Here is a 25,173-nt window from a genome sequence, read left to right as displayed (position 1 = left end):
TGTTCCCCATGTCTGCCAAGGGTAGGAAGAAGTAATCAGCTTAGTTTGCAACAAGAAAGATTTGAGTTAGATATTAGGAAAAAGTTTCTAATTATAAGGGTAGCTAAGTTCAGGAATAGGTTTCTGAGGAAGGTTGTGGAATCTTCATCACTGGAGGTTTTAAGAACAGGTTGGACAAACACCTGTCAGGGATGGTCTAGGTTTAATGGGTCCTGCCTTACATTTCTATGATTATTCCCATTATACAGATGGAGAACTGAGGTACAAAGACTAAATAGCTTGTCCAAAGTCACACAAAGTAATTGTTGATTTTTTTTTTGGTGAGAGACAGGATTTCAGCTAGGGTTGGACTCAGTCTGGTGATGGCATGAGAAGCTCCAGCTCTTTAGTTCATTTGAACCCTCTTCTGATTGGTTGCTCAGCCCAAGGAGTTGGAGAAGTGGGCCAGGCAGCCAATCAGAAGTGCTGCCGGCAGATTTCTCCCTCCTTACAGCAACCAGAAGCCACTCGCACAGGAGGGGCGGGAGCTAAAGAGCCCAGCTGTCCTGTCCTATGAATAACAGGGGATGTACAGCTCATCTGCTAATTCCCCCCAGCTCCCAGCCGGGGAAGGGGCAGAGGGGTGTGCAGAACCACTAAAGTCACATAAACCACAGCCTGGAATGGAAAGAGGGGACCCAGCTGAAGATCCCCTAGACCTGGGGGGGATGGGGGTGAAGAACCGTTCAGGAGAAGGGGAGGGGAGGCTGAGGAAGCTGGGGGCTGAATTAATTGCTGGGTAGAGGATGCACAGATGTGGGGGTGACAGTGCCTGCACCCAAATCACCTAACCCAATACTTTTGGGAGAATTAGCAATGCTAACTGTCTCTCTTGTCTCTCTCACTCACACAGTGAGGGTTGGGCGGGAGAGGAGGGAATCAAGAAAGAAAAAGAAAACCACTAGATAGATAGAAATACAGATAGACGGACCACAAAAAGTCTGTCTAAGTCATGCTTTTTGATCTCTTGACGTTGGTAATACTGCAGCATGCAACCCAAAAACTCACCTGTATATTTTTCAGAATTTGGGAATGGAAAAAAAGTTGGCTTGAGATTTTATTGAATATTGTTTGAACATCATACTTTTTGCAAGGCTGGGTGCATGTAATGAATGAGTTTAGAGAAGGGTGGTGATATTAAACACGCTTCATTGTAGTTCAGAGGCAGATTGTAGTAAACTCAGTAGGGTAGTGACAAATATCTGTAGCAAAAAAACCCTCTCAACTTTACCTGATAAAGTCAAGCAAACTGAGCCGAATTTACAAATTCCCTTGATTTCTGAGATGCCTATCTTTTGTGTTTTACTGCAGTATTAAGATTGCTGAACTAAAATACCAAGTGGGGGTCCGATCCCAAAGGGACTCAAATCCTTCTCCAATATGTAAACATTCTCTCCCATTGAAATAAAAATATGCCTCTGTTTAGAATGGTGAAAGGCTCTTCACTGCTAACACGAATATGGAAAATATTTGCAAAGCAGCTTCCCAGATTTTGGGAGGTGGGAAAGGGGTTATAGGATGGTGTCACCCTTTCAATCTCTCATTCCTCTTCTCATTCTGCCCTGCCCCATTGGAAAAGACAGGCTAAAATATCTTCCATTTGCCCTCCCTGCATGGTTGCCTGAAAATATCTAGATTGTAAGCTCTTTGGAGCAGTAACTCTCTCTCTATACACTCAAGCTTATTCTGTTTTAACGATATACTATAGAAATATAGAACTGAAAGAGAGCTCGAAAGATCATCCAGTCCAATCCCCTGCATCATGTCAGGACTAAGTATTATCTAGACCATCCCTAATAAGAGTTTGTCTCTAACCTGTTCTTAAAAATCTTCAGGGATGGAGACTCCACAACTTCCCTAGGCAATTTGTTCCAGTGCTTAACTACCTTTACAGTTAGGAAGTTTTTCCTAATGTCCAACTTAAATCTCTCTTGCTGCAATTTAAGCCCATTGCTTCTCGTCATGTCCTCAGTGGTTCAGAAGAACAAGTTATCCTACTCCTCTTTACAACAACTTTTTACGTACTTAAACACTTATTTGTCCCCCCCCCTCAGTCTTCTCTTCTCCAGACTAAATAAACCCTTTCCCCCCCCCCAGTGTTTTCTAGACCTTTCATTATTTTTGTTGCTCTCCTCTGGACTTTCTCCAATTTGTGCACATCTTTCCTGAAGTGTGGTGCCCAGAACTGGACACAATATTCCAGCTGAGTCCTAACCAGCGTGGAGTACAGTGGAAGAATTACTTCTTATGTCTTGCTTACAACACTCCTGCTAAAACATCCCAGAATGATCCCTTTTTTTGCAACAGTAATACGTTGTTGACTCGTATTTAGTTTGTGATTCACTGTAACCCCCAAATCGTTTTCTACAGTACTCCTTCCTAGTCAGTCATTTCCCATTTTGTATTTGCGCAATTGATTATACCTTCCTAAGTGGAGTACTTTGCATTTGTCCTTAATGAATTTCGTCCTATTTCAGAGCATTTCTCCAGTTTGTCAAGATCGTTTTGAATTCTAATCCTGTCCCTCAAAGCACATGGAACCCCTCCCAGCTTGGTATCATCTGCAAACTTTATAACTGTACTCTCTATTCCATTATCTAAATCACTGATGAAAATACTGAACAGAACAGAACCCAGAACTGATCCCTGTGGTATCCTACTCAAATGCCCTTCCCGCTTGACCTTTAAACACTGATGATTACTGTCTGAGTACAGTTTTCCAACTTATTGTGCACCCACCTTATAGTCGGTTCAACTAGGCAATATTTCCTTAGTTTGTTTATGAGATAGTCATGTGCAACAATACGAAAAGCCTTACTATATACCATACTATACATACATAAGTATAACTAAAGCAGCGCATCCACCCAGTGTGAATGCATTTATATTTATATAAAGGTGCTTATGCTGGTTTAAATTATTCCCGTAAAGGAAGCAGAATAAATTACACTGGTATAAGCAACTTTATACCAGCATAGCTGCATCCACACAAGGAGTTGTACTGGTATAACTATTTCAGTAGAAAAATTACAAATCTAACCAAAACAGCTAGATCGGTATAAAAACTGTGGGTAGGCCAGGCCTTACTATGTGGTTGTATTATTGTGACTAGCATAATGTAGCCTCCATCTCAGCAGGACCTTTAAGTGCTACTGAAATACAAATAATTATAAATGAAAATAAGATCAGGCTGAAGGTTTTGCAGGTATCCAAACTGTATAGGTACTTTAGCTTTTGTTGTGATTAACAGATACATTGGAAAGTATAGAGGTGTTGGGGGGTTTTGTTGTTGTTGTTCTGGCAAACCTCCTCTGCTCATGTTACTGCCAGTGCGTGGATTTTCTCATATTAGTTGTGTGATGAGATATTAAAATCAACTATTGCTATTGCTATTGCTATATGACTCCGGACTGTAAAGACCAGATGTGGAAAGGGGCTGTCGAGCTACAGCACTTTAATTAAAACTCCCAGGTCTCTAATCTTCTTGTACTTGGTTAAAAAAACAAAGAACAAAACACCCTATTATATCATGGAACAGCTACCTTCCGGGCTAAGTTGTTTTATGGACAGTCTGGCAGGGGTTGAACATGACTTAAGATGGGTTTCACAAATAGTTACTAGCTCTCCAGGTAACAAAGGGGTAGCGATGTGTAGGACCCAATATCCCCATTGCCTTGCTCTACCTTGCTGCAGCTAGGGTACAGAAAAGGGAGATTCCCATACACAAAGCTTGGCATCTCTTTGTTAAATCTGTCTCTCACACTTCCCCTGGGAGGAAGTTCAGTAGGATTCTCTCAGTTGGAAAAAAGATTTTGCAGTATAATTGGAAATTAAAACAACAGACTTAAATTACAGGGTAAAGCAACCTCCTGAGCTACCACAACCCTTCCTGAACTCTTACAGACACCGCTGCCCTACAGTGGCTGCTAGAATAAGCCACTGGTGCCTACACATGTTATTGTCCTAGCCTGACAGAGATGGAAAAAGGCCGCAATTAAGCCAAAATGTCCCCCTTTTAAATGCAAATATGTGCTACAAATTAACTTTAAAAGCCAACAGTGTAGTCTGTTTTTTTTATGAAGATTCTTTGAGGATCACTCAAAAAAAAAAAGGCCCCAATATTCAAGGGAAAGGAACGAATGCAGCTAAGTGTTAACCTTTTAACCGTACTGAGTTTATGAATTCAGTATATTCTGTGTTCTTCTCTTGCTGGAGATTATCTATTGTACTTGACATGTAAAACAAAACCTTGATAAAACAGCGGAGGTGGAGTTTGGTGTGGGGGACCCTGACACAATAAAAAAAAAATTGTTCTACAAAGAAAAAAGTGTTCTGGACTCAAACATTTCAGCTTTGGAAAAGGGAAGTATTGCTATGAGGAAATGCAAACTTAGAATAGGCACAACGATGATCTAGGAGGAACACAGCATTTATTTTTCTTGGGAACTTATATAAAGGATGTGAATAGTAAATATCGGACAGAGCTCTTTTCCCCATTCTGTTTTATCCCTCTCCATATAATTCAGTTCAACTAGGGGGAGCCATATTTCAGGTCCTCGTAATGAGGGTAGGAAACAAAAAGGCTTCTCCTTCCTTTCCTAATGTCAAAGAGAATCAATGGTGCTTTTAAAACAGAAAACACTATCCACAGGAAAAAGCAAAAGCCTCGTATCAGGCTGCAAACAGGAGCGCTTAAGCACAAGGCATTCAGGCAATGGAAAATGCATTCAGAGCGTTTAGCACACAGGATTAATCGAATTATAATTTAATCATCTGATCAAACACTAATTAGCATAATCACTTGAGGGGAAAAGCTGCTAGAGGAACAGATGAAGGAACACCTTAGGCACCCAGCACATTAATGACGCAAGATTGTGCACAGATGACTTTTTTTAAAAAAAAATAAAATAAAAAGGAAATTGAGATTTGTAATGCTGGAGAAGCAATTTAAGTTTGTCATCTGGATTGCATGTTATTCTTTAACCCTGAAGAGATGTTGTTAGAACCAGGATTTGCCATGGCTATGATTTCTTAATTTAGACAGTCCCCAAATCCCAAGGACAGTTCTGCACTAGATTATCACAGGAAGATTTAAGAGTAGGCACACATTTTAGCCCATACAATTTTATCATAATCATCTCCAACCTTATCCTGAGAGTTGTCCCCCCCCACACACACACATAAGAGTGTTTAAGGATAGTTCACTTGGATGACCTTCATGGATACAGTAAAGTATTAGTGTCCTTTTACAAATCCTGCATTGGTAGTAATTAGTTCAACGCTTCACTATTTGCTTTTGGTGGCTCAATTAAGGGGGGTGGGGGGGAAGAAGACCCATTAAGTGAGGTTCTCTGTGTAATAAAACAGCAAAATTTGGTTGTAAATCCATTTCAGTTATAAAAGCAGAAACAGCAGAAAATTTCCTGAAGCAGCAAAACATTAAGCATACCCTTGATGTTTACCTGAGTAATCAAGTGACACTCATTTGTATGGAGATAGTGGGGGAAACGTAGTGACATAAGGAAACCTGGAAAATATTTTAAACAGTATTTTAAAAAAATAAAAAAACTATTATGCTTGTTTTATTCTGACAAAAGATGGGATCTGAGTTATTTTTAAGGCAACTAGTTAGCCTTTTCCAATTGACTGTTCTAGTTGAGTTTAGTAATAGTAAATATAGTGATGTGGGAGTTTATTATATGTTAGTGAGCAAGCCCAGAATGAAAGAAATTCCCTACAGTACAATATAACCTAGCAGAATAATTAGGTGCTACCTACATTTTAAAGATTCCAGATCATAAGGGATAAACTGTGAGCTAATTTAAATTGACTATATCCCCCACTAAGGACCTCTATCAATAATCCTTTAGGTGTCTCAAAATAACTTTACATTAATAAAAAAGGCAACTAATTACAATACAGCAGCCATTATTTTCCCTACTCTTTCTCCACATTATGCTTAGAGGGGATGCTATTTTAAAATATATGGTTCAGTATGCATAATTTAAGAACCACACCCCAAAGTACAGTATTCTCTGTAGAAGAAAATTATTACGCCAAAAACAAAATCTCAAGGCCTAAAAGTAATATGAACATTATATTCATCTAAAAATAAAATAAAGAGCTGAATTTTCTCAGTTTTTACAGATGTGTCACTAAAGATCTCTTTGTGCTAAAGGAACTGGTACAATTCAACTGACTTGTTTTGCTGCTGATCTAGTGAGAAACACCCATGTTGCAAACATTCCTGGATTTAAATCAATCAATCATTCATACAGCAGCAGATCAATAGCCCACTTAGTTGTAGTACGGATCTTTTGATGTATGAGCTATAAGATTTTTAGAATCTTTTTTTTTCCTGAGTTTTTAAGTACTTAGTTTAAATCTACACTTGTTTTTACTACAGGCTAATTTAAAAAAAAAATCAGATAAACTCAGGAGACTATGTCATCTTAGAACAATCATATTGGGGGAAAAGAGAGACAGACAGTGGGGAAGGAACAGCTGGTAACACGGTTTGAGACTACTGCCAAGGTCAGAGATAACATGGTAGATGAACAACAAAAATTCTTTTCCTATTAGCTTATCGTCACACAGCAATCTTTAGCCAGATAACAGCATCCCCTGCTGGTATCACCAATGTACCTCTATACTCTGCAGCCTGCTGTTTATTCAAAGGGAGCTGCCAGTATTGTGCCAGATCATTTCATACAATAACTCAATGCTTAAGTTATTCATTTTCCAGTTCCTATCAATTCACTATAGATAAGACTTCCTCACAGCAGATATATATTGCTTCAAAAATATATATTTTAAATAACTTTATTTAGATTGCAAAGTCAAATAGTAGAAGGTTAGGAAATGCCAGATTTATGGTTGCCCATGCAACCTTAATTCTGTCCCTTTGTGTACCCACACTATGCATTAAATGCAGCAGGGCTCTTATGGGAAAAATAGTAAGTGATCATGTAAGATTAGACTAGCAAAGCAGCAGACTTTTACCACTTCTGATACCAGATTAACTGCATCAGCTGGCAGCAGAAGGCTGCTATTCCCCCCACTCCCTCAACAAAAGCTGGCTAAAAGTACTTTTCATAATATAAACAAATAAGTGAAAATAAACCCAAAACAAAATACACAACCTCAACAAATCTGCAATACTATGATGTGAGCCTGCCATTATCCTGTTCCCTTTGCTTGTAGGCCTTATCTGTTTGCTTCTCTTTCCACTTCCTCTCATTTTGATTATAAGCTTGTTTGTACAGTGCCTAGCACAATAGGGCTGTGATCCAGATTTGGGCTTTTGGGTCTACAGCAGTAGAGACAATAATAAAGGAGGAAAGGGATGTTGCTTGGTGCATAGAGAAGAGGGAAATTATTTCAAGCATGCAGCAAGAGTGAGAGGAAGGAGAGAAAGAGAATCTTCCTAGGTATGTGAAGCTAAAGTGTGGACTGAAATTAAAAAAAGGTATACCAAAAACACTACCAGAAATACCTAAAATAACCCACACCCTGGTTAGGTGTGGACATTATTAATGGGTGGACATTATGACATAGCATCATTAAGTTTCAGTTTTGCCAAATGTTGTGCCTGTAATCTAACAACTTCCAGCTCACCAGGCCCAGAGGGATGCACAATTAAACAAAACTTTAAGGCAGCTAGACAGAAACAAACCATTAGAGCAGGGCATGGTTTTTAGTGATAGTGGGATTTGGTACAGTGCTCCTGGGTCCCCTCTGAGGATAAACCAAGATGGGCTTTTTCTATTTAAAATGTGTCCCTTGTGTATATCTAAAACAGGCCTGGATGAATAACTCCCTTGTTTCCTCTTTCACCACCATTAGCCTGACCTAACAGAACAGCACGTTGTACTTCCCCTCTCTAGCACATGTCCTACTCTCCCAGTCTTTATGTGCCAACAGCCAGAGAGCGTTTTGGTCCTGGTGAAACAAACAAGCAAAGAACCAAAACAAAAAACAAGAGTGGGAGACTGATTATCAGGTTCAGCTAGTCACACATATATTGTGCTTAGAGACTTCCAGTGGCCCTGGTTTGAGCCTATACTTAATTTGGAAGTCCTTAGAATCATAGAATGAATATCAGGAACCAAAGTCGTCTAGTCCAACCCCTGCTCAAAGCAGGACCAATCCCCAATTTTTGCCCTGATCCCTAAATGGGCCCCTCAAGGATTGAACTCACAACCCTCCATTTAGCAGGCCAATGCTCACACCACTGAACTATTCCTCCCTGCATTATGCTTAAATGCATAAAGATGTTTTCCTGAATTAGGACAGTCAATAGTCTATCCCTTGCTGCTGCAGTTGCACGGCGTGGCAGGATTTGGGATGAGATATCATGGCCTGGAGAAAAAAGTAATTTAATATTTTTATTCATGGCTGCTCCATGACACAATTTCTATTTTTACAGCAGATTAAATAAATTAAAAACAAAACAAAGCCTCTCTCTGCTTTCAACTGTAGAAAATAACATTGTTGAAGCGAGGTGGGAACAATAATCTCTGACTGCCTAACCCATCGGGGGGGGAGGGGTAGGGTGTCAATCAGATTCAGAGCTAGCATTTCTACTTTTGTACATAACCTTCCATTGTCCGGAAGCACAGATAATTGACTCATTTCAGGGAATACTAACCCCACTTTCTGACTTGTCTACAACAGGGGATATTACAATAACAACATATGGCTTCCTCAGAGGTTGCATGTTTCACTGTATGGCTGGCCCTCTCAACCAGCTTATATCCTTGGGTTCACACACCTACACCCTATTTAGACTCTCATATAATATCACAGAATGATGCTACTAAACAACTGATGGCCTCAAGTTAGTTAAAATATGCCCACCATGAAGATACTGCTTAAGAGTAGCACTGAAACTAACGAGTCAGTGCCAACCTCCATCAAGTCCCTCATACTGTGGCAACGAAAAAACGAAACAGCGAGTGCAGCCACTCTGCATTGGGAAAGACAGAAGTCCTTAGCGTGCAGACTTCAGCATAGGTCAATCATTTGCAAACACAACATGGCAGCATTTCTTTTCCCTGGAATTCACACCCTGGGAGATGCTTGTCGCAGAGTTGCTCTGTCTATGCTTTATATTTATAATTGTCATAGCTATGAGTAAAGATGCACAGACACCAAATTATTCAAAGCTTCAATGCAACGCCTTTTAATTCAGATCAGAACGTATTAACAATGCTATCTGTCGCATTAGAATATTGCTGGTCACTCCAGAAATCATGTCTCTAATTTCTTATTATATAATAATAGCCACCTTTTAAAGGCTGGTTGTTTGTTTTTTAAATTATTATTTCTTTTACTCTTTCCTTAAAAGATATTGGAAAAGAAATCTGTGAGAATATTACTTTTCAATATTTGCTGACAGTACAAAGAGAGAGGTATCATAATTTAAGACAAACATTCAGTACAGGATTAATGTGTAATTAAGTATAAGGAGACAGCAGCACCTAAAGTTGGACATTGGAGCGAGCATCCTGTTTTTCCATACACAGTAGTTTCCAAGCCATCACACCTGCTGTATATAATTTTGTCCCTGCTTGTAACAGTGACAGCATTAGATTAACAACCGTGCACTTGGTCTTCATTTTAGGTGATGCAGCGCACGTTCAGATGCCTTGAATAGTATTTCATCAACATAGCCTCTGAGCTGCTGCACTCCCATTTGTTTGCATCTGGCTTTGTAGCTGCCATTTAAACATGGACCATGAGTGCCACTCCCAGTGGTGTTCTTGTGCTCCACTGTGTTCCTGAGCTCATGTGGGGTCTGCCCTTCTAGAATGTTCAGCAGATAGCCTGATCAGTGATTCAGCACAGTTTGCTGCACTGCTTTCTCCCTGAGTTACTAGGAAGCTCCAGGGATGCAAGAGTTTAGTATGGAGGTGACTCTCCTTCTCAAAGCCACTGCATTTAAAAATGGCTTTCTATAAATAAGACTGCTGGCTCATTCTTAAATCTTACTCTTTGCCTCCTGAGTAAAAATAACTTAAATCAGGACGCAGGCAAGAGTCATTAATCTCTGTCATTCTGACTATCCATCCACTAGCCTTTCTTTCTTCCTATCTCAATGTCTATGTCCTTAATATCTGTTCTCCCATTTCACTATGAGATATATTTTTGCAGACTATTTTCTCTTTTTCTGGTAATTAAGCCATTACTTTAAAAGGGGGGAAAATATTTAGCAAGTCATGAAAAATGAATGACGTATGATAGCTGGAGAGCAGTGTGAAAAATCAATGGCAAAAAACACCAGGTAACAAGTATCTGTGGAATGTGTGGTTTACTATTAAAGATAATTTTCTTCAATAGTTTTTTGTGATACAAAAGGCTCTTTTGTTGAAGATACCAAACTTTAAATGTGGTTCCTATAAGACAGTGTAGGCCCATGAATTAATGAAATGAGATGTCTTTGTAAATAAGCAAGGTTAAGAAGGTGGGGTTTATTTTATGGAATAATATAATTGTTCTCTGATCAAGGAAATGAAGCTTTCAAACAGACCACAAGAAAAATAAAGCACATGTTAAAATAAATAAAGACCATGTCAACCCATTGAGATCTTGAAAGATCTCAAACTACATTTTGAAACAAATAATGTAACAGACTTCACCCACTCATTCACCTTGGAGTAGGTATTCAGGATCTTATAGTCTGCTGTACATTGGAGAACCTTATTGCTTAAGAGGGTTTTGTTGCTACTTTTACAAACTTATGGCATCAGAAACTGTATAAGGAATAATAATTTTTAAAAAATCAAATATTCTGCAACTTAAAGTAATCAGGGCAAGATAATAAATCCCCACACCTTTTTAAGGAATTTTCATTTTGCCATGCTATAAGAATTGCAATACTAAATCAGAACCAGTGTCATGCTTAAAGAAAAGATTCCACTCTAACAATAGCCAGTACAAGATTCTTCAACGGAAGCTGTAAGGCCTACGTGATGGACAATGCATACAATAATCTGCCGTTAGGGGAAGTTTCTTCCTAACCCCGAGTGAATAGTTTACCTGAATAATTAGCAATGATACCACTTTTAAATAGAGCTAATTAGAAAATGGATTTCCTGTCCCATAAAAGATTTAAAACACACACACACACACAGAATACAGAAAAAAGCCAAAATTTCCCAAATTTCTCACAAAACAAAATTCTGAAGAAAAAAATCAAGGCATTTTACCTTGATTCATTTTAAATATTTAGTTTCAATTTTGACATTTTATTTTTTTTTAAATTGTATATAAAAGAAAGTAATTTTTGAAAAAGAAAGAGTCATGGGGAGGATCAAAACTTTCCATTCTGAAAATGTTGAAATGGGATGTTTAAAAATTCGCAAAACATTTTTTCTAATTTTTTTTCAAAATACTATTTTTTTCAAAATTACGAAAACTGCTACAATTTTACAACAAATGTCAGATTTGTTGAAACACCACCTTCTGACAAACGTTTTGACAAAAAAAATTTCAACTAGTTCTACAAAATAATGCTAATCCTAGCTAGTGCAACTGCCAAAAACGTATAGGCTGTTCTGGTTTAGAGTTTTGAACTGGTGCCAATCCCTGTAGTATCTGATCACTTATAATGCAATGTTTTGCAAACACCTTTGAAAATCATGCCATGCATTCCTGGCCCTGCTATAGACCCCTTTTATAACACTAATCAAGTCAATAACTTCTGACTCACCTTCTCAAGCTTCGGGGTGCTGAGAAGGCTTACACCAAGATTTTCAAAATTGGGGCCATAAAGTTAAGCTCCCAAGTCCATAATTTAGGCAACTAAATAGATGGCCTGATTTTCAAAAATGCTGAGGACCCATTAGCTTAAATTTAAGAAAAGGACTGATGTTTGATGGAGTGGGGAGTTGAATGGTACCTCTATTAATGACATAATTTAATACAGTGTGGAACTGCTGAGTGTAGGCAGGTTAAAATCAACCAACCAGCCTCAGGCTATCCATTAGCTTTCCCACTCAGCAGTTCCTCTGGCCTTTAATACCCCAAAAGCCTGATGCTGCGCCACTGAAGAGAAGGGAGTTTTACCATTGTTTTCAATGAATGCAGAATCAAGCCCCAAGTTCTCATTACAGCTTATTGCCATTTGTGGAAATCAACCTCATTTTGAACTTTAATACAAATGTAGCCTGTAGACTTCTTGTCATTAATAATTGTTATTCAATGTTCATAGGAGGAAAAGAAAACAGAATAGTGATCTCTGAAAATTAAAGGGATAGTGAACCTGCAAGACAATCGACCCTCATAAATCCTCCCTTCAGTGACTGTTTATTCCCACCGTTGTTTTGAAGCATTGCCAGTCTTGTGTGGTTTGCTGCCCACTAGTGTCCTGTGACACTGACACACTAACATGCAAGCAGCATGTCATATCTCAGTTTGTATTTTAGTTTGTGTTTGGTGAAGCTGGTCAGGAATTCTTAATGTTCAGTAGTTGCTATATTCTGGAATATTACTAAAAATGTAAAGACAGGAAATGAGTTCTCTCTTTTAAAGTGGAGGAGCAGATTTCTGTTGCACTCCATCTAGCTTTCTGGTGAATGCAAATTTCATTTTAATCACTCAGTGACCAACTAATATTTATTGCAAGAAAAGAATTAAAAGCCTCCGAAGTAACAAGGTCAAAATCAATCAGTAAGACTGTGCTATCCACAAATACATCAATAACTATATATCAGCACATGAAGTATCTTACTACCTGAGAGCAAGGCTTTGGCTACTCAAACTATATTTTGATGTCATAGATATTAAAAAAAAAAACACTTTCCATTGGGGGGAAAGCCCCATTTATTTCAGTAAAGGTGTTAGCCTTCCTGTTTGTTTCTAGCAGTACCAATCACTGTTTCTTGTGGCAAGTATTCCCAGTACTCCTGTTGTACATTCTTACAGTTTTTGTCTACTCCCTCTGCCCCCATCCCAATTTACAGTCTGGCTCTTGTCCCACTTACAGTCTGATATGCTAGTATAAACTCCTTTGATTTATCAAAGATGGACATGTGCACACTGGGATTCATGCATTACGGATACAAAATGGAAATCATTTTAATGGGAATTTATTTTTAGTATCAGCTGTACTGTATTGGTTACATCCTGGTGTTCCATTGATTTCAACCCAGATCAATGGACCACAGGCAAACAAGAGTTGCAGTGGAAGAGAAGCCTGCAAATGGTTTCAGCATATTTATGACAACATATTAAAATGTTACCAAGAAATACGGACATTTAAATATACAGAGCAATAGCATGTCTAATACCACATTTTAAATAAGCCAATGTATCGCATAGGTGCAGGAATTCTGAGATGTGTAAAAAAAAAGTTGGATCTTTCTGATTTTTTTCCATGAAGTAATCAATAAAATATGCCTATACCCATTGGGATTGGACTAAAGTGGATTTTTCCATTTATATCAATCATTTTAAATGCTTGCTTCGAGAATATTCTAATACAGTAACCCAGAAGGTAAATTTCTCAGTGTGTTGCTCAGGATTATAACTGCATGACTCACCTTACCATCAGTTGGAGCTATGCAGCTTAATTCACTGTTTAGAAAGGGTACCCCCATTTTCTCAAATGGCTTGACTGTATTTATGGTTAATAATAATTTTATCTATGTTTTAAGAAACCAATAGTGTTAATAAATAAAATCAGTAGTTAGAAACAACAACTGGGATTAGAATTTGGAAATTTTGTCCAGGAATCCTATTATTTGGACATTGCAGCGTACTAATATTCTATTGCACTCATAAGTAAGATACTTTACAGATAGTAAGTCCATCCAATGAAGGTGCCATTTATTGTGATGAGATTTATTTGTGCCGAGAGATTATAGGGAGATATGGGGGCCAATCCTGCTGTCCTTATTCAGATGGCTCCCAGGGACTCTCCAATAGAAATTTTGCCAGATAGAAAGATTACAGGATTAGTCCCCATGTTTGTTAAATAAAAAAAAAGAAAAGAAATTAAAACTAGCAGTTTTACATGATATACTAGATTTTTATTTTATAATATATCTAGAACATAATTAGATGCCACACACACGTGGGTGCGAGAGCACATGTGTGTTGTAAGTAGATTTGTGCATTTCCCAGGGGACTTCTGAAAGGCAGGTGGGTAACAGCAATAACAGAAGTCAAGATTCAAGAGTTAATTTTTATACAGCATCATAAAAGAGTGCCAAATATTATATAAAATAATCTACTTTAAGGCAGACCAATTCAAATAAACATGTATATAATATTTGCATTTGTACATACTGTATTTTCCTTCAAACACCGAAGTATTAATCATTTTCAAAATATCACCAAAATCTTACTAGAGTCACGTGAATACACGGCTGCTACTCTGAAACCTAAATTCAACAGTGTAACTAAAAGCACAATGTAAAAGTAACAATGAGCATTTGATGTTTTATATGCAGCCAGACACTACCTCAGGAAACACTTATCACATGTATTCTCATAATATATATTTACCCTTAGCACTCCTAAATGCAGAGGTATCATCTTCCCAGATTTTATGCTGGTATACATACCCTGTGGTGTGTACATATAAGAATCTGCAATACACACACACCTACCTTACTATCTTATATTTACTATATCATTGAAAATTAATGTCAAAATATCCCATTTTAACCAGTTTTTAAGTTAATAAAGATTCACTGAACCATCCATTAGATATTTCTAGTGTTGTGAGATTTAAAAAATTGTGGTGTGTACGTACCATGTATGTACGTACATACACACACACACAGAGTATATGTATATCAGCATAAAATCTGGGAAGATACATGCATCTTCTGGGTTTAGAGTGTAAAGGATAAATATGTATTCTGAGAATTTTTTCTGTTTGATTTTGGTCCACACTTGTGAATGTTGAAACTGTGACATTGCTGCAGACTACATAAATAAATGACAGAAACTGTTTTTCATACAATTTCAACCTTAAAAGGAAAACAAGGTTAATTTATTATTCTTCAGAATTGCGGGTTTTATTTTTTTTCCAGGTAGTCTACCTTAAAAGTATGCAATTTAAATGGGTGTGAGTTGGTGTGTGTGCAAGGTAAATATGTATCTGTCTTTTAAAGACATACAATTTTTGGACACAAATGTTGCAGTTTTAATTTTCTATGCAAATCCTTGTTTATCTGAATAGCCCTGATAAGCAAATATACTTTCACAGTGATCCTGTGTTATTAAAAAGCAAATCTTTTCTCCAAGATATCTGCCTGCAGAGGATACAGAAAAGGCATAGTGCCGTCTGACAAAATAAATACATACATTCTTAACGCCAGAACTTATTGCAATGTCTTACTGCTAGGAGGATTTCAAAATAAAAAAAAAGTTTGGGGGTTATTTTGGTCATTTTGCATTGTACAGTATACTGTGCATAAAACCATACCTCTCGATACATCTTCCTTACTCCCTTACTTTCCTTCCTGCTTCATCTCTTAATGCCTTAATTTTATGATATTTCTATCTATTCATACTGGATTTGCTTTGCCTGTCAATGCATTTTCCCATCCAGTATCTACCTAAGCAGATGTGAAGGCGCTCTCATCCAGCATTTATTTGTCACCCTTTGCTTGGAGCTTCAATTATATTTGTATCTTCCAGGAAAAATTTTGCACTTTACCCTGAGCTTATCCTTCATTCAAGCAACATTTTTCTATTCTGTCTGGTTTGCCCATTTTGAAAATTGTGTGCTTAATCTTTCTATTTTAACTGTCAGTGTACAATTTTAGGCAGAGCTATGTTCTCAAATTTGAAAACAGGAAAGAAAAATAATGGGAATAACTAGCATCACAATATACACCATAATTTGTTTTCTATCTTTAAAGATACTATATTTATGTACATTTTACCTAAGTGTTGTATAATTCAATATGTACCTTAGGATGATACGTAGTCAGTCTAAGTATTAAATATATAAAACCTCACCTGTATTAATAACATTAAAAACTGTGAAAACATTTATCTATTGCAGAGGAATACACAAATAAGGGTTTATTCTTTATGGTCTTTCCATTGTTATTTCCCCTTCATAACTTTGAAATTGACTGAAAGAGTCTTCAACCTTTTTTTAAGATGATGTAATGCTTATCAGTGCATATTTTTACATAAATGAGTGTGTTGAACACATAGCAGGTATCTTCTCAGAGAAATGATGGCGAGAGAAAATTTAAAAATATTTTCCTTTAAATAAAAAGCCTGCATTATTTTGGTTAAATCCCATGACAATTTAAAGCATTGAAATATAAAAAACATGAAAACAAAATCAAAATCCAAAAGCTTAATATACAAGCTCTTCAAATTCACTCAGTATGCTCTTACAGACTGATGCTCTGCTTGGCAAAATTCTGTACTTTTTTCAGCCAAAAAAGAAAAATTGCATCTATCCCTATTTCATCATGCAGAGTTTTATTCTGAATGAGGAAGATATATAGTAACACACTAAGGTTATGGGCACTTACTTTGCTAGGTAAGCTAGTTTAAATGATTACAGAGCAATTTCTTCCTTCTCCCCACAGCTGCTAACAACCAGCGTGATGCTTTAAACACAAAAGATAAAAAATCATCCAATTCCCTTTGACACCTTTCCCAATTAGCTGAAATTAAATGAATCACAAACTAAATGTTTATATTGCTCACCATTCAAGATGCTCTGGAACAAGATGATAGCCAATATCCACATGCCCCTGCTCCTTTCTATCCTCCCAGCTATGTGCTTTTAGCTTTCCACTCTTTTCCTTGCTTTCTGTTTCCCTGTTTGTCAACTGCAAGGTTAAACTGCAAGCTAAGAGGAAAGATCAGTCCAGCTTATTTTGCTGGTAGCAGTGTAGCTGCTTGGAGAATGCGTGTATGTGTCTGATTGTCCTTAAAGCAAGTGATCCGTCTCTCCTTTAGCTTCTGTTCTCCACTGACACTTGCTTACTGGCTTTCTGTTTCAGAAAGATGCAGCTAAAGGAAAAAGGGAAGTGGGGGCTTTAAGCCCAGGTGTGTCTTTAGCTCAGGGAGACACCAGCAGGTTTGCAGAGGCAGGTCCGCAGGTGAAAAAATCCTCCAATGCAAGCATAAGATCATCCCTGGTAACATCCAGACCAGATCTGCAGAAACCAGGCTGCATATATACCACCCTTCAACCACCACATCCAGGCAGCAAGCAAGCAGACTGACACATCTTTCCTCTCCTACAGATTTAATCACATTGATCCCTCTGCTAACCTTCTCTGCCTCTGAACAGAACAGAGGAAAGTATTAACCCTATCACAAGCCTCTGTCAATTTTAGCCCTCCGCAGTCTTAAAGCAGCAGAAAGTATCCATAGCAGGGGAAAAAACAAGACGAATAGAAGAACATAGTAGAATATGATACATTTCTATAGTTGGCTGAACTGCGTCCGTTTGGCATGAGCTGAGTTTTATATGACTAATGTGTTGACAAGTAGTAGGGGGTGGCACTTCTGTAAGGTCATAGCCTAGACACAAAAAGAAGCATGTGAAATAATTTACTGAGATTCTTAACAAAATAAAACTCCATTTCCAACACTTTTAAAGCACCCACTACAATTAGGCTTTGAAGAGTTTCTTTACTGTGGGACCTGATTTTGTTTCCTCTTTTAGAAAAACTAAACTATCTGTGCTTCTACATTGTCTTTCATGATGTGACGGTCAATCAAAGAGTAGAAACGTTAAAATAAAATAAACTAGAATCAACACCGTGAACTACACTGCAGCATTAGCGAATTCAAGATGTGTGTCAAAATTAGTGAAAAAAAAAAGTTTTATTTATTACTGGTCTGTAGAATCTTGCCTTGTCCCAAAGGGAGCTCTGCAGGGTATGAGCTTAAAGTGGTGACTTGCACAAAACACATCAGTATTAAAAAACACCTGCTTTGTGGTCTTAAAGGCAGCAACTTGGCAAAACCCAGCCTTGCTTACTATAGTGGAACCCAAGAAAGGATGCCCCAAAATAAGACAAAAGGATGAATATAGCCAGAAATTTCACTAGTATAGCTAGACAGGAAATATACACAGTCCAGAGACTTCTGTGGTATATTAGTAACCAACTGAAAATTGACTCAAAAGTATCAGAAGCACAATATAAGGTCCTTCAGTTGTGATTCTTAAGGAAGCTAAAAACCAAAATGAAAATCAGCATAGTGCATCAGGGACAAATGGTTCATTTTCCGCATCATGTTATAGCGGGGGTTGTGGTCAGGAAAGGCAGGAGAATCTCAGTTCTTCAGTTTAAAGTAGTATAGCTGGGCCTAATAGGGGGCAGGAACTAATTGCTCATGGGGGTAAATGGGGAAAAGTGTTTCCTAAGCAAAACGGAGAATATTGGGTGGAGACAAGCCCGGGGTGGGGAGGAGGGAGCGAGGGCAAATATTTTAAAAAAAAAAACAGTTTCCTTTTATGGGATTCAATACCCTGAATATTAATGTTTCCATAAATTGTTTTCTTAGTTTGCAAAAGCATTGGTGATAAGCAAAATCTGATGAATACTCATGTGAATGAGTTTTGGCAAATATTTGGGCCAGACTTGTTCATGCAGCCATCTTTGAATTGCTTTGTTTTCCTTCTTTTTGTTGTGTTTCAGCCAACCAATCAGAGAACAGAAACAATGCCACATGATCACCCATACTCCAAGTATGTGAAATCATAGGTAGCATGCACTCTTTCAAGTCTGGATGCCAAGAATGGCCAGCCTTATCATTTGAGTTTTAAGGTGCATTAGATTTTTATCCAAGGGGAAGAATTTTTATTTTTTTGTATTATTAATTTGCCAGGAGTATCTTTTAGTATATTTTACTGTAAAGAACATTGTGGATTAAGGATATGGAAAAGCAATTTTTTTTAAATCTTACCAATAAAAAATCCAAGAATTTTCCAGAAAAATGTCAAAATGTATATATTTTACACACACACACACAAAATTTATATTATAAATTTATAGTCTTTTCTGGAAAATCAAAATAACTTCTATAGTTCCTCTGTGGTCCTTCATCACATCCCCTCTATCAGACAGAAAAGCTGTTTTAGGCTCCATCAGAAAGGCCACGATCAAAGCAAGATCATTAGATGAAATTCAACCCTGTGTGGAAGGCCAGCACAAGCCCTATCCACCACATAAATACCTCTTAGTACTTGAAAACAGGGCTTTAGTGAGATGTAAGGGACACACAGATCTCATGCTCACCTTCTACACAGGAAGTGAATATCACCCTTACTCTAACTTTCAGCGATCACCTTACAGAATCTAAGGAGCATATCCTCAGCTGGTGAAAACTGCAATATGTCCACTGACTTCCATAGAGCTATGACAGTTTGCACCAGCTGAAGATCTGCCCCCTAGACGTTTAAACACTTAGCATTCCAGATGATGTTATATTACAGAACATGAAAGCAGCAAACTATCATATTGGGAATTCATTAAGACCCTGAAACACTTAGGCCAGTGGATTCCAACGGAGCATCTAGAACAGCAAAACATTTTCTGACTGTTCTGCCCACAAATATTCCAAATATGGTGTGTCCTGGATGTACACAACCTAAGCTAAAAAGACTACTAAATCCAGGACAAAAAGCACAAAATTCAGCATTCTGAATAACAAATACAAGAAAGTTTAAGTGGTAAGGTCAGCAGACTAGCCTGGCATCCTTTATATACTCTGTTCCCATTCTTGATGGGAAGTATTGTTGTTAGATACTTGATTTTGATAGCACATCCAAAAAATGACTATAGCAATCTCATAGACTCAGTCTTTGAGGCTAGAAGGGACCATCATAATTATCTAGTTTGACCTGCACATTGCAGGCCACAGAATCTCACTCATCCACTCCTGTAATAAACACATAACCTCTGTCTGAGTTACTGAAGTCCTCAAATCATGATTTAAAGAAAGGTGGACTCAAAATGACTACAAAGAAGATTGAGTAGGTTGTTGTATTCTAACTGACTGAACATCTCATGTTCTAATAAGAAATATAAGATTGGACCAGTCTTACTGAGATGATTTATCGGGTCCTGAAGTAAAATTCCCTTTCCTTTATGGACAAAGATATGAGGACCTATCTACTATAAGCCAACACTGATTTGGTCCTCAAGGACTTCTGTGAAAACCTTTCACAAAGACTGATTGGATCAGAAATAATAGAAATAATCAACCTAATCAGATGTAGGGTAATGTCATGGTCCTAAGGCTTTAAGAAGCTCACCCAAATCTCTTCCACTGGAGAGCTCAACAATTCGAATGGAGCACCTTACTGCAGTTTATTACATGTACCTGGTTTCCCAATTCAACTTCTAAAAGTTAAGGATAGTATTTAGAGACAGGGCTGAATTTACTGTGAGAAAGTGGTCAGAAGAGTAGAGAAGTTAACATGGGGGAAAAAGACTAGACGAAGACGACGACAGACCTCCAGTGACCATTACCATGGGTCATTTATCTCCCAGCTTCTGAAACTCTTTTGCATCTTTTGGTCATTATTAATTATCAATTTCTCTTCTAGGTAAAAGTAACCAGTACAGGTGCAACTCTAATAGAAACAGCCATTTCTAGGTCTATAAATATTGCTATTAACTTAATGGTGAAAGACAATGAGTTTGGAACATAAAGGGCAATCTTTACAAATGATATTATTTACCTGTCATGATGCTCTGAGTACCATTGAAAAGAGTTACAATTCTTTAACTGAAAAAACGCAAGATGGCAATATATACTGAAATGTTCCATTTTTTATTAAGCTAAAGGCTTAATAAATGTGAAAAATGTGTTGGTAGCTAAAATGAAGGATTGTTGAATGAGTTAGGTTAAAATAAATTCCAGTCCAAACTTTTACCCAAATCTCAAATTTTATCCAAATCAATCCTATCTGAATATTGAAAATTAAAACCTTGATAAACTCCCCTCTCCCCTCATTTTCATATGATCCTGAGATTTGTAGTTTGGGCCATTGTTGGAAGAGAATGCATTCAAAAAGTGGAGTGAAGGGTGCGGTAGAGGGAGACTTTTCTTGCCATATTTCCAGCCTGACTGGAAGTAAGTAGAACCAGGAGGAATCTTGTGAGAAAACACGTTCTCACAAAATTTCATACCAAAGAGATTCACATAAATTTTGAATGCCTGTCAGAACCAATCTCTAAACCTTTTGCTGTTCACTCACGACTGCTTTAATACTTATTTTCATGAACTCACAATCAGCCACTTTGATCACAATACGTTGAATTTAAGCAGCACAAATAGAGTATTTTCAATGGGATACCTCAGAACTGAAAGCCATTTCTAGGTCTATAAATATTGCTATTAACTTAATGGTGAAAGACAATGAGTTTGGAACATAAAATAACAAAACAAATTGGACTAATAGAATTTATATGTCCTCCACTGTGCAACCATTGGAAAGATTCCATGATATAAAGATGTCTTGTTTTTCCCAGTAATGTTAGGGGATATGCGTGATTAATTTCCTCATTTTCCCCATAAAGCATACATTACTCCATGAAGATAATATGCAAAAATATTGTCATCTGGTTAAATATTTTTACTTTCTTGAGACTTGTCCATTGAGCTTGCACACACTTAGGGTGGGACTGACAAAGGTTCTTAGATGTCTAAACCCCAACTTCAAACACCTATATTTGATGTTTAGACACCTAAGTCCAGTGGTAGACTTCACTGCAATCCACAAAACTCCCGCTGAACCCTGTAGACATTTATACTCACTTGACGCCTAAGTTTTCAGGGTAAAAGTTCCCTAGGCACTTAAAGTTCCCTAGGCACACTGTCTGCCTCTGAGCATGAGCACTGCTGTCTCCCTCAAGACATCCACATGCCTATTTCCTGCCTAAACCCCAGACTGACTCATGAACCAAGGGAGGCTAGGCCTTGGCCGTCTAAGGTGCTTCGGTGCTCAGATGTGTGCCATAACCAATGGACATTCTCAGTCTCGCTCTCTCTCTGGCCCAGTGACTATATAAGTATTTATCCATATTTATCCATTTATCCAGCAGGAGAGACAGAGAGCCTCACATCAGAATATCCCATAGCTCAGTGGTTAAAGCACTCTCAAGAGGTGGCAGACCCCTGTTCAAATCCTCTCCTTTTCTGGCAGAGAAGGTGTGTGGGGGTGGGGGGAGGAATTGAACCTAGATCTCTCACATCCTAGGTTAGTGTTCCAATTGCTGGTTGGAACCACCACAATCACCTCCTTCCTATCCCCACCCCATTCTGCATGGATTGAGGCAGGTGCCTAACTCATTCCCTCAGGATACCTTAGGTACCTAAGTCGCCCGACTCCAGAAGACAGGTTCCCGTTCATGGACCGCTAAGCAAAGATAGGAGCTTAAGTCCAGGCTGCAGGGAGGCGCCTATATCCAAGAGAGGGGTGGGGCTTACTACATGCCCATCTTGTCAGCATCTCCTATTGCCAAGCTTAGGCACGGAAGTACCTAGGTGCTGGTTTTTGTGGATTGCATTCTTAGGTTCCTACCTCTTCCCCTTCATTCTATAGGGAGTCTAACTCAGCTTTGCGGATTGTTGTGTTGTTCCTGTGATTTTCTAGGAACCTAAAACTAAGGTGCCATAATGCTGAGTGTAGCAATGCCTAAGTCCCTTCATGGATCCCACCCTTGGTTAATTAGTCATGATATGTCCATGAATCAATACATCATAAATGTTACTATAGTATTCATGTTAAAACTACTAAAATTGAAAGCACATAGAAAAACAAAATGGTCGTTCTATGAGTATTTTCACTGAAGTTTCTCTTTCCTTCAGCAGCTTCTGTTTCTAGAGTTCTAGGAATGTCCTGCAGGAAATTTTTAAAAAAGAACTTATTTCTTATTGAGTATGGGAGATCCGAGTACCTGCAAAAATGGTATTAAGACTGTATATGTTAGTTCATATTCTCTAGAGAGCTTTTCTTCCCAAAATTGCTTTTGTTGCCTCAGAGATTATCAAGTTTTTCTATTAGAAGAGGGAAAAAAACCAATGATAAACAACAAAAACCACCTCCTAAACATTTAGAATTGATCAAACACCAGAACAACATTTTTGCAAAAATTATTATGAAAAAATTCAATTTCTCTCCCTCCCTCAAAATGTCAACAATTTCCTTAAATCAAAATTGTGAAATTTCCAAAATTTCTGACCAGCTTTACTAATAACTAATTGTAATGATTAAGGAATATCACTAACAGGCTTTGGTAGGAAGCTCATTCAGTTCTCACTGGCTGGAAGGATGGTGACTAAAACTGTGAGAATTTAAGAAAATGTGACCATTTGGGGGCAATTTTTGAATCATAACATGCAAAGATACAAACAGCAACATTTATGTGAAACTTGGGACGGGGGCTTAGGGTTTGGAAGAATGACTAGCATTATTTTTTTTCTTTTATAAAGAGGAGAAAGGTAGGAGAGAGAATGACTAACTTCTTCACGTAGATTAAAAAAAAACACACCATGTTCTTGTGATAGAACAGAGGAAAATCTTCATGCAAGGTAACGGAGGGTCAAGGATCAGAACACTGTGTCCAAGGTTTCAGACAACTTTATCTTGTGCAAAAAGTTGGGCTTGCAGTATTACAGGCAGGGTTGGCATTAGACTTGCTGGGGCCTTGGGCAGAAACCAAGGAGCCAGAGCAGAAGCCTGAGTCCTGCTGCACACGGCTGAAGCTGAAGCTTGATCATGCAACTTAGTTTTGAGGGGGCATCCTGTGGTGTGGGGCCCTGGGCAATTGCCCTGATTGCTACCCACTAACCCACTTCCCTGATTGTGGAAAATGAACAGATGGTGGTTAGTCCTAGACCTGGGAACTCTGTGCTTTACTACTGCAGCAGTATCAAAATCATTGACTTATCCAGACCATACAGTATATACCACAGGAATTTCACTAGCAAATCTATTATGGGTGTCAGAGTTTTAACAGTGTTTGATTATAAAAGAGGCTGAGTAATCAAGTGACCAGAACAAATAACTGGGATCTAGGAAGATTCGGGTTCTAGTTTTTGTGGAACATATAGCCACATCCTTTAAAAATGCCACAGGAGCTTGTGAGGAAATTTGGGGTCTTGCAGATTCCAAGAGGCTTTTTCGAAAATGAATGACAGTCTCAGAGGTCTGCAGACCTTTCTTTTTAACTATTGCTACAGTGCAATCCATTAAGTATTATAATAATGTGGGAAGGAGTTTATCTTGAGTCAAATTCTGCCCTCATTTACCTGTGTGGAACTCCTCTGATTTAAACAGAGTTGTATCTATAAATGAGAACAGAACTGAACCCTTTATGTGGGCCAATTCTTCTATGGTCAGAATCAGCATGCAGAAGGAGCCAGGAAGAACAGAGTTCTGAGTGTCTCAGGAGATTCAGAGTGTTCTCTGTATTCTTGTTGTCCACTAATGGCTTCCACCTGTGTAGATGTGCTGTTGAAGAAGCATGTCTGCTGCTTGAAAATTTCTATGACTATGAATCTTCCCAAGTCTTTTATGTATGTGATGGGGGGAAAGCAGCTCAGTTATGAAGCAGGGTTGCTGAGCAAAATTGTAAAGCTGGGGTGTAAAGCTGAGAAAAGAAAAGCAAATATAAAATGCATCTGTCCATTTGGGGCAATTGCAGCATTTCCATCTGCTTTCCACCTCCATGCCACCATCTCCACTTAGTTATTTGGTGTAGATCTGATGACAGAATCTGACCCCTACTATTTCTCACACCATGAGCTGTGCTCTGTTCCTGGAGAAAGTTAAATAGGACAAGGGAAAATGGAGAATATTATCCTTGCCAGCTTGTTTTATGAAAAATGCAGAACAAAAACAATCTACTATGTCTTCCTTGGACAGTCAAAAAAAATACCAAACAGGTTGTCCCTGTTCACGTTTGCATCAGCTGCTATTCATTGTGGAAAAACACTAACAATCACTCACTTTAGAAAGAAAAATGAGTGCACATCTGTAGCAAGGCGCGACTCACCGGTGTGGCGCCTCCCGCTAGTCATTCTGGGAATTAGCTCTCCAGCCTCTGGAGCGCTCTCTGCAGGCTGGTGTCCTGCTTGCCTCAGGCCCCCGTGTCCCTCCCAGACCCCGGTGCCCCTTCCCTT

The 25,173-nt window shown here is 38.2% G+C and overlaps 1 protein-coding gene across 1 annotated transcript in view; it reads right to left on the bottom strand.

Moving 5' to 3' along the window:
- Nucleotides 1-17,217, bottom strand: part of DSCAM (DS cell adhesion molecule) — a 636,299-nt gene extending 619,082 nt beyond the window's left edge. The window contains 1 exon segment of the mRNA XM_038408200.2: nt 16,729-17,217. Within this exon segment, the coding sequence (XP_038264128.1) occupies nt 16,729-16,771 (43 nt within the window). The 5' untranslated portion in view covers nt 16,772-17,217.
- Nucleotides 17,218-25,173: the final 7,956 nt, after the last annotated feature.

The sequence above is a fragment of the Dermochelys coriacea genome, chromosome 1 (genome assembly GCF_009764565.3).
Source record: "Dermochelys coriacea isolate rDerCor1 chromosome 1, rDerCor1.pri.v4, whole genome shotgun sequence".
NCBI lineage: Eukaryota > Metazoa > Chordata > Testudines > Dermochelyidae > Dermochelys > Dermochelys coriacea.
This window is presented reverse-complemented; position numbering and strand designations above follow the sequence as displayed.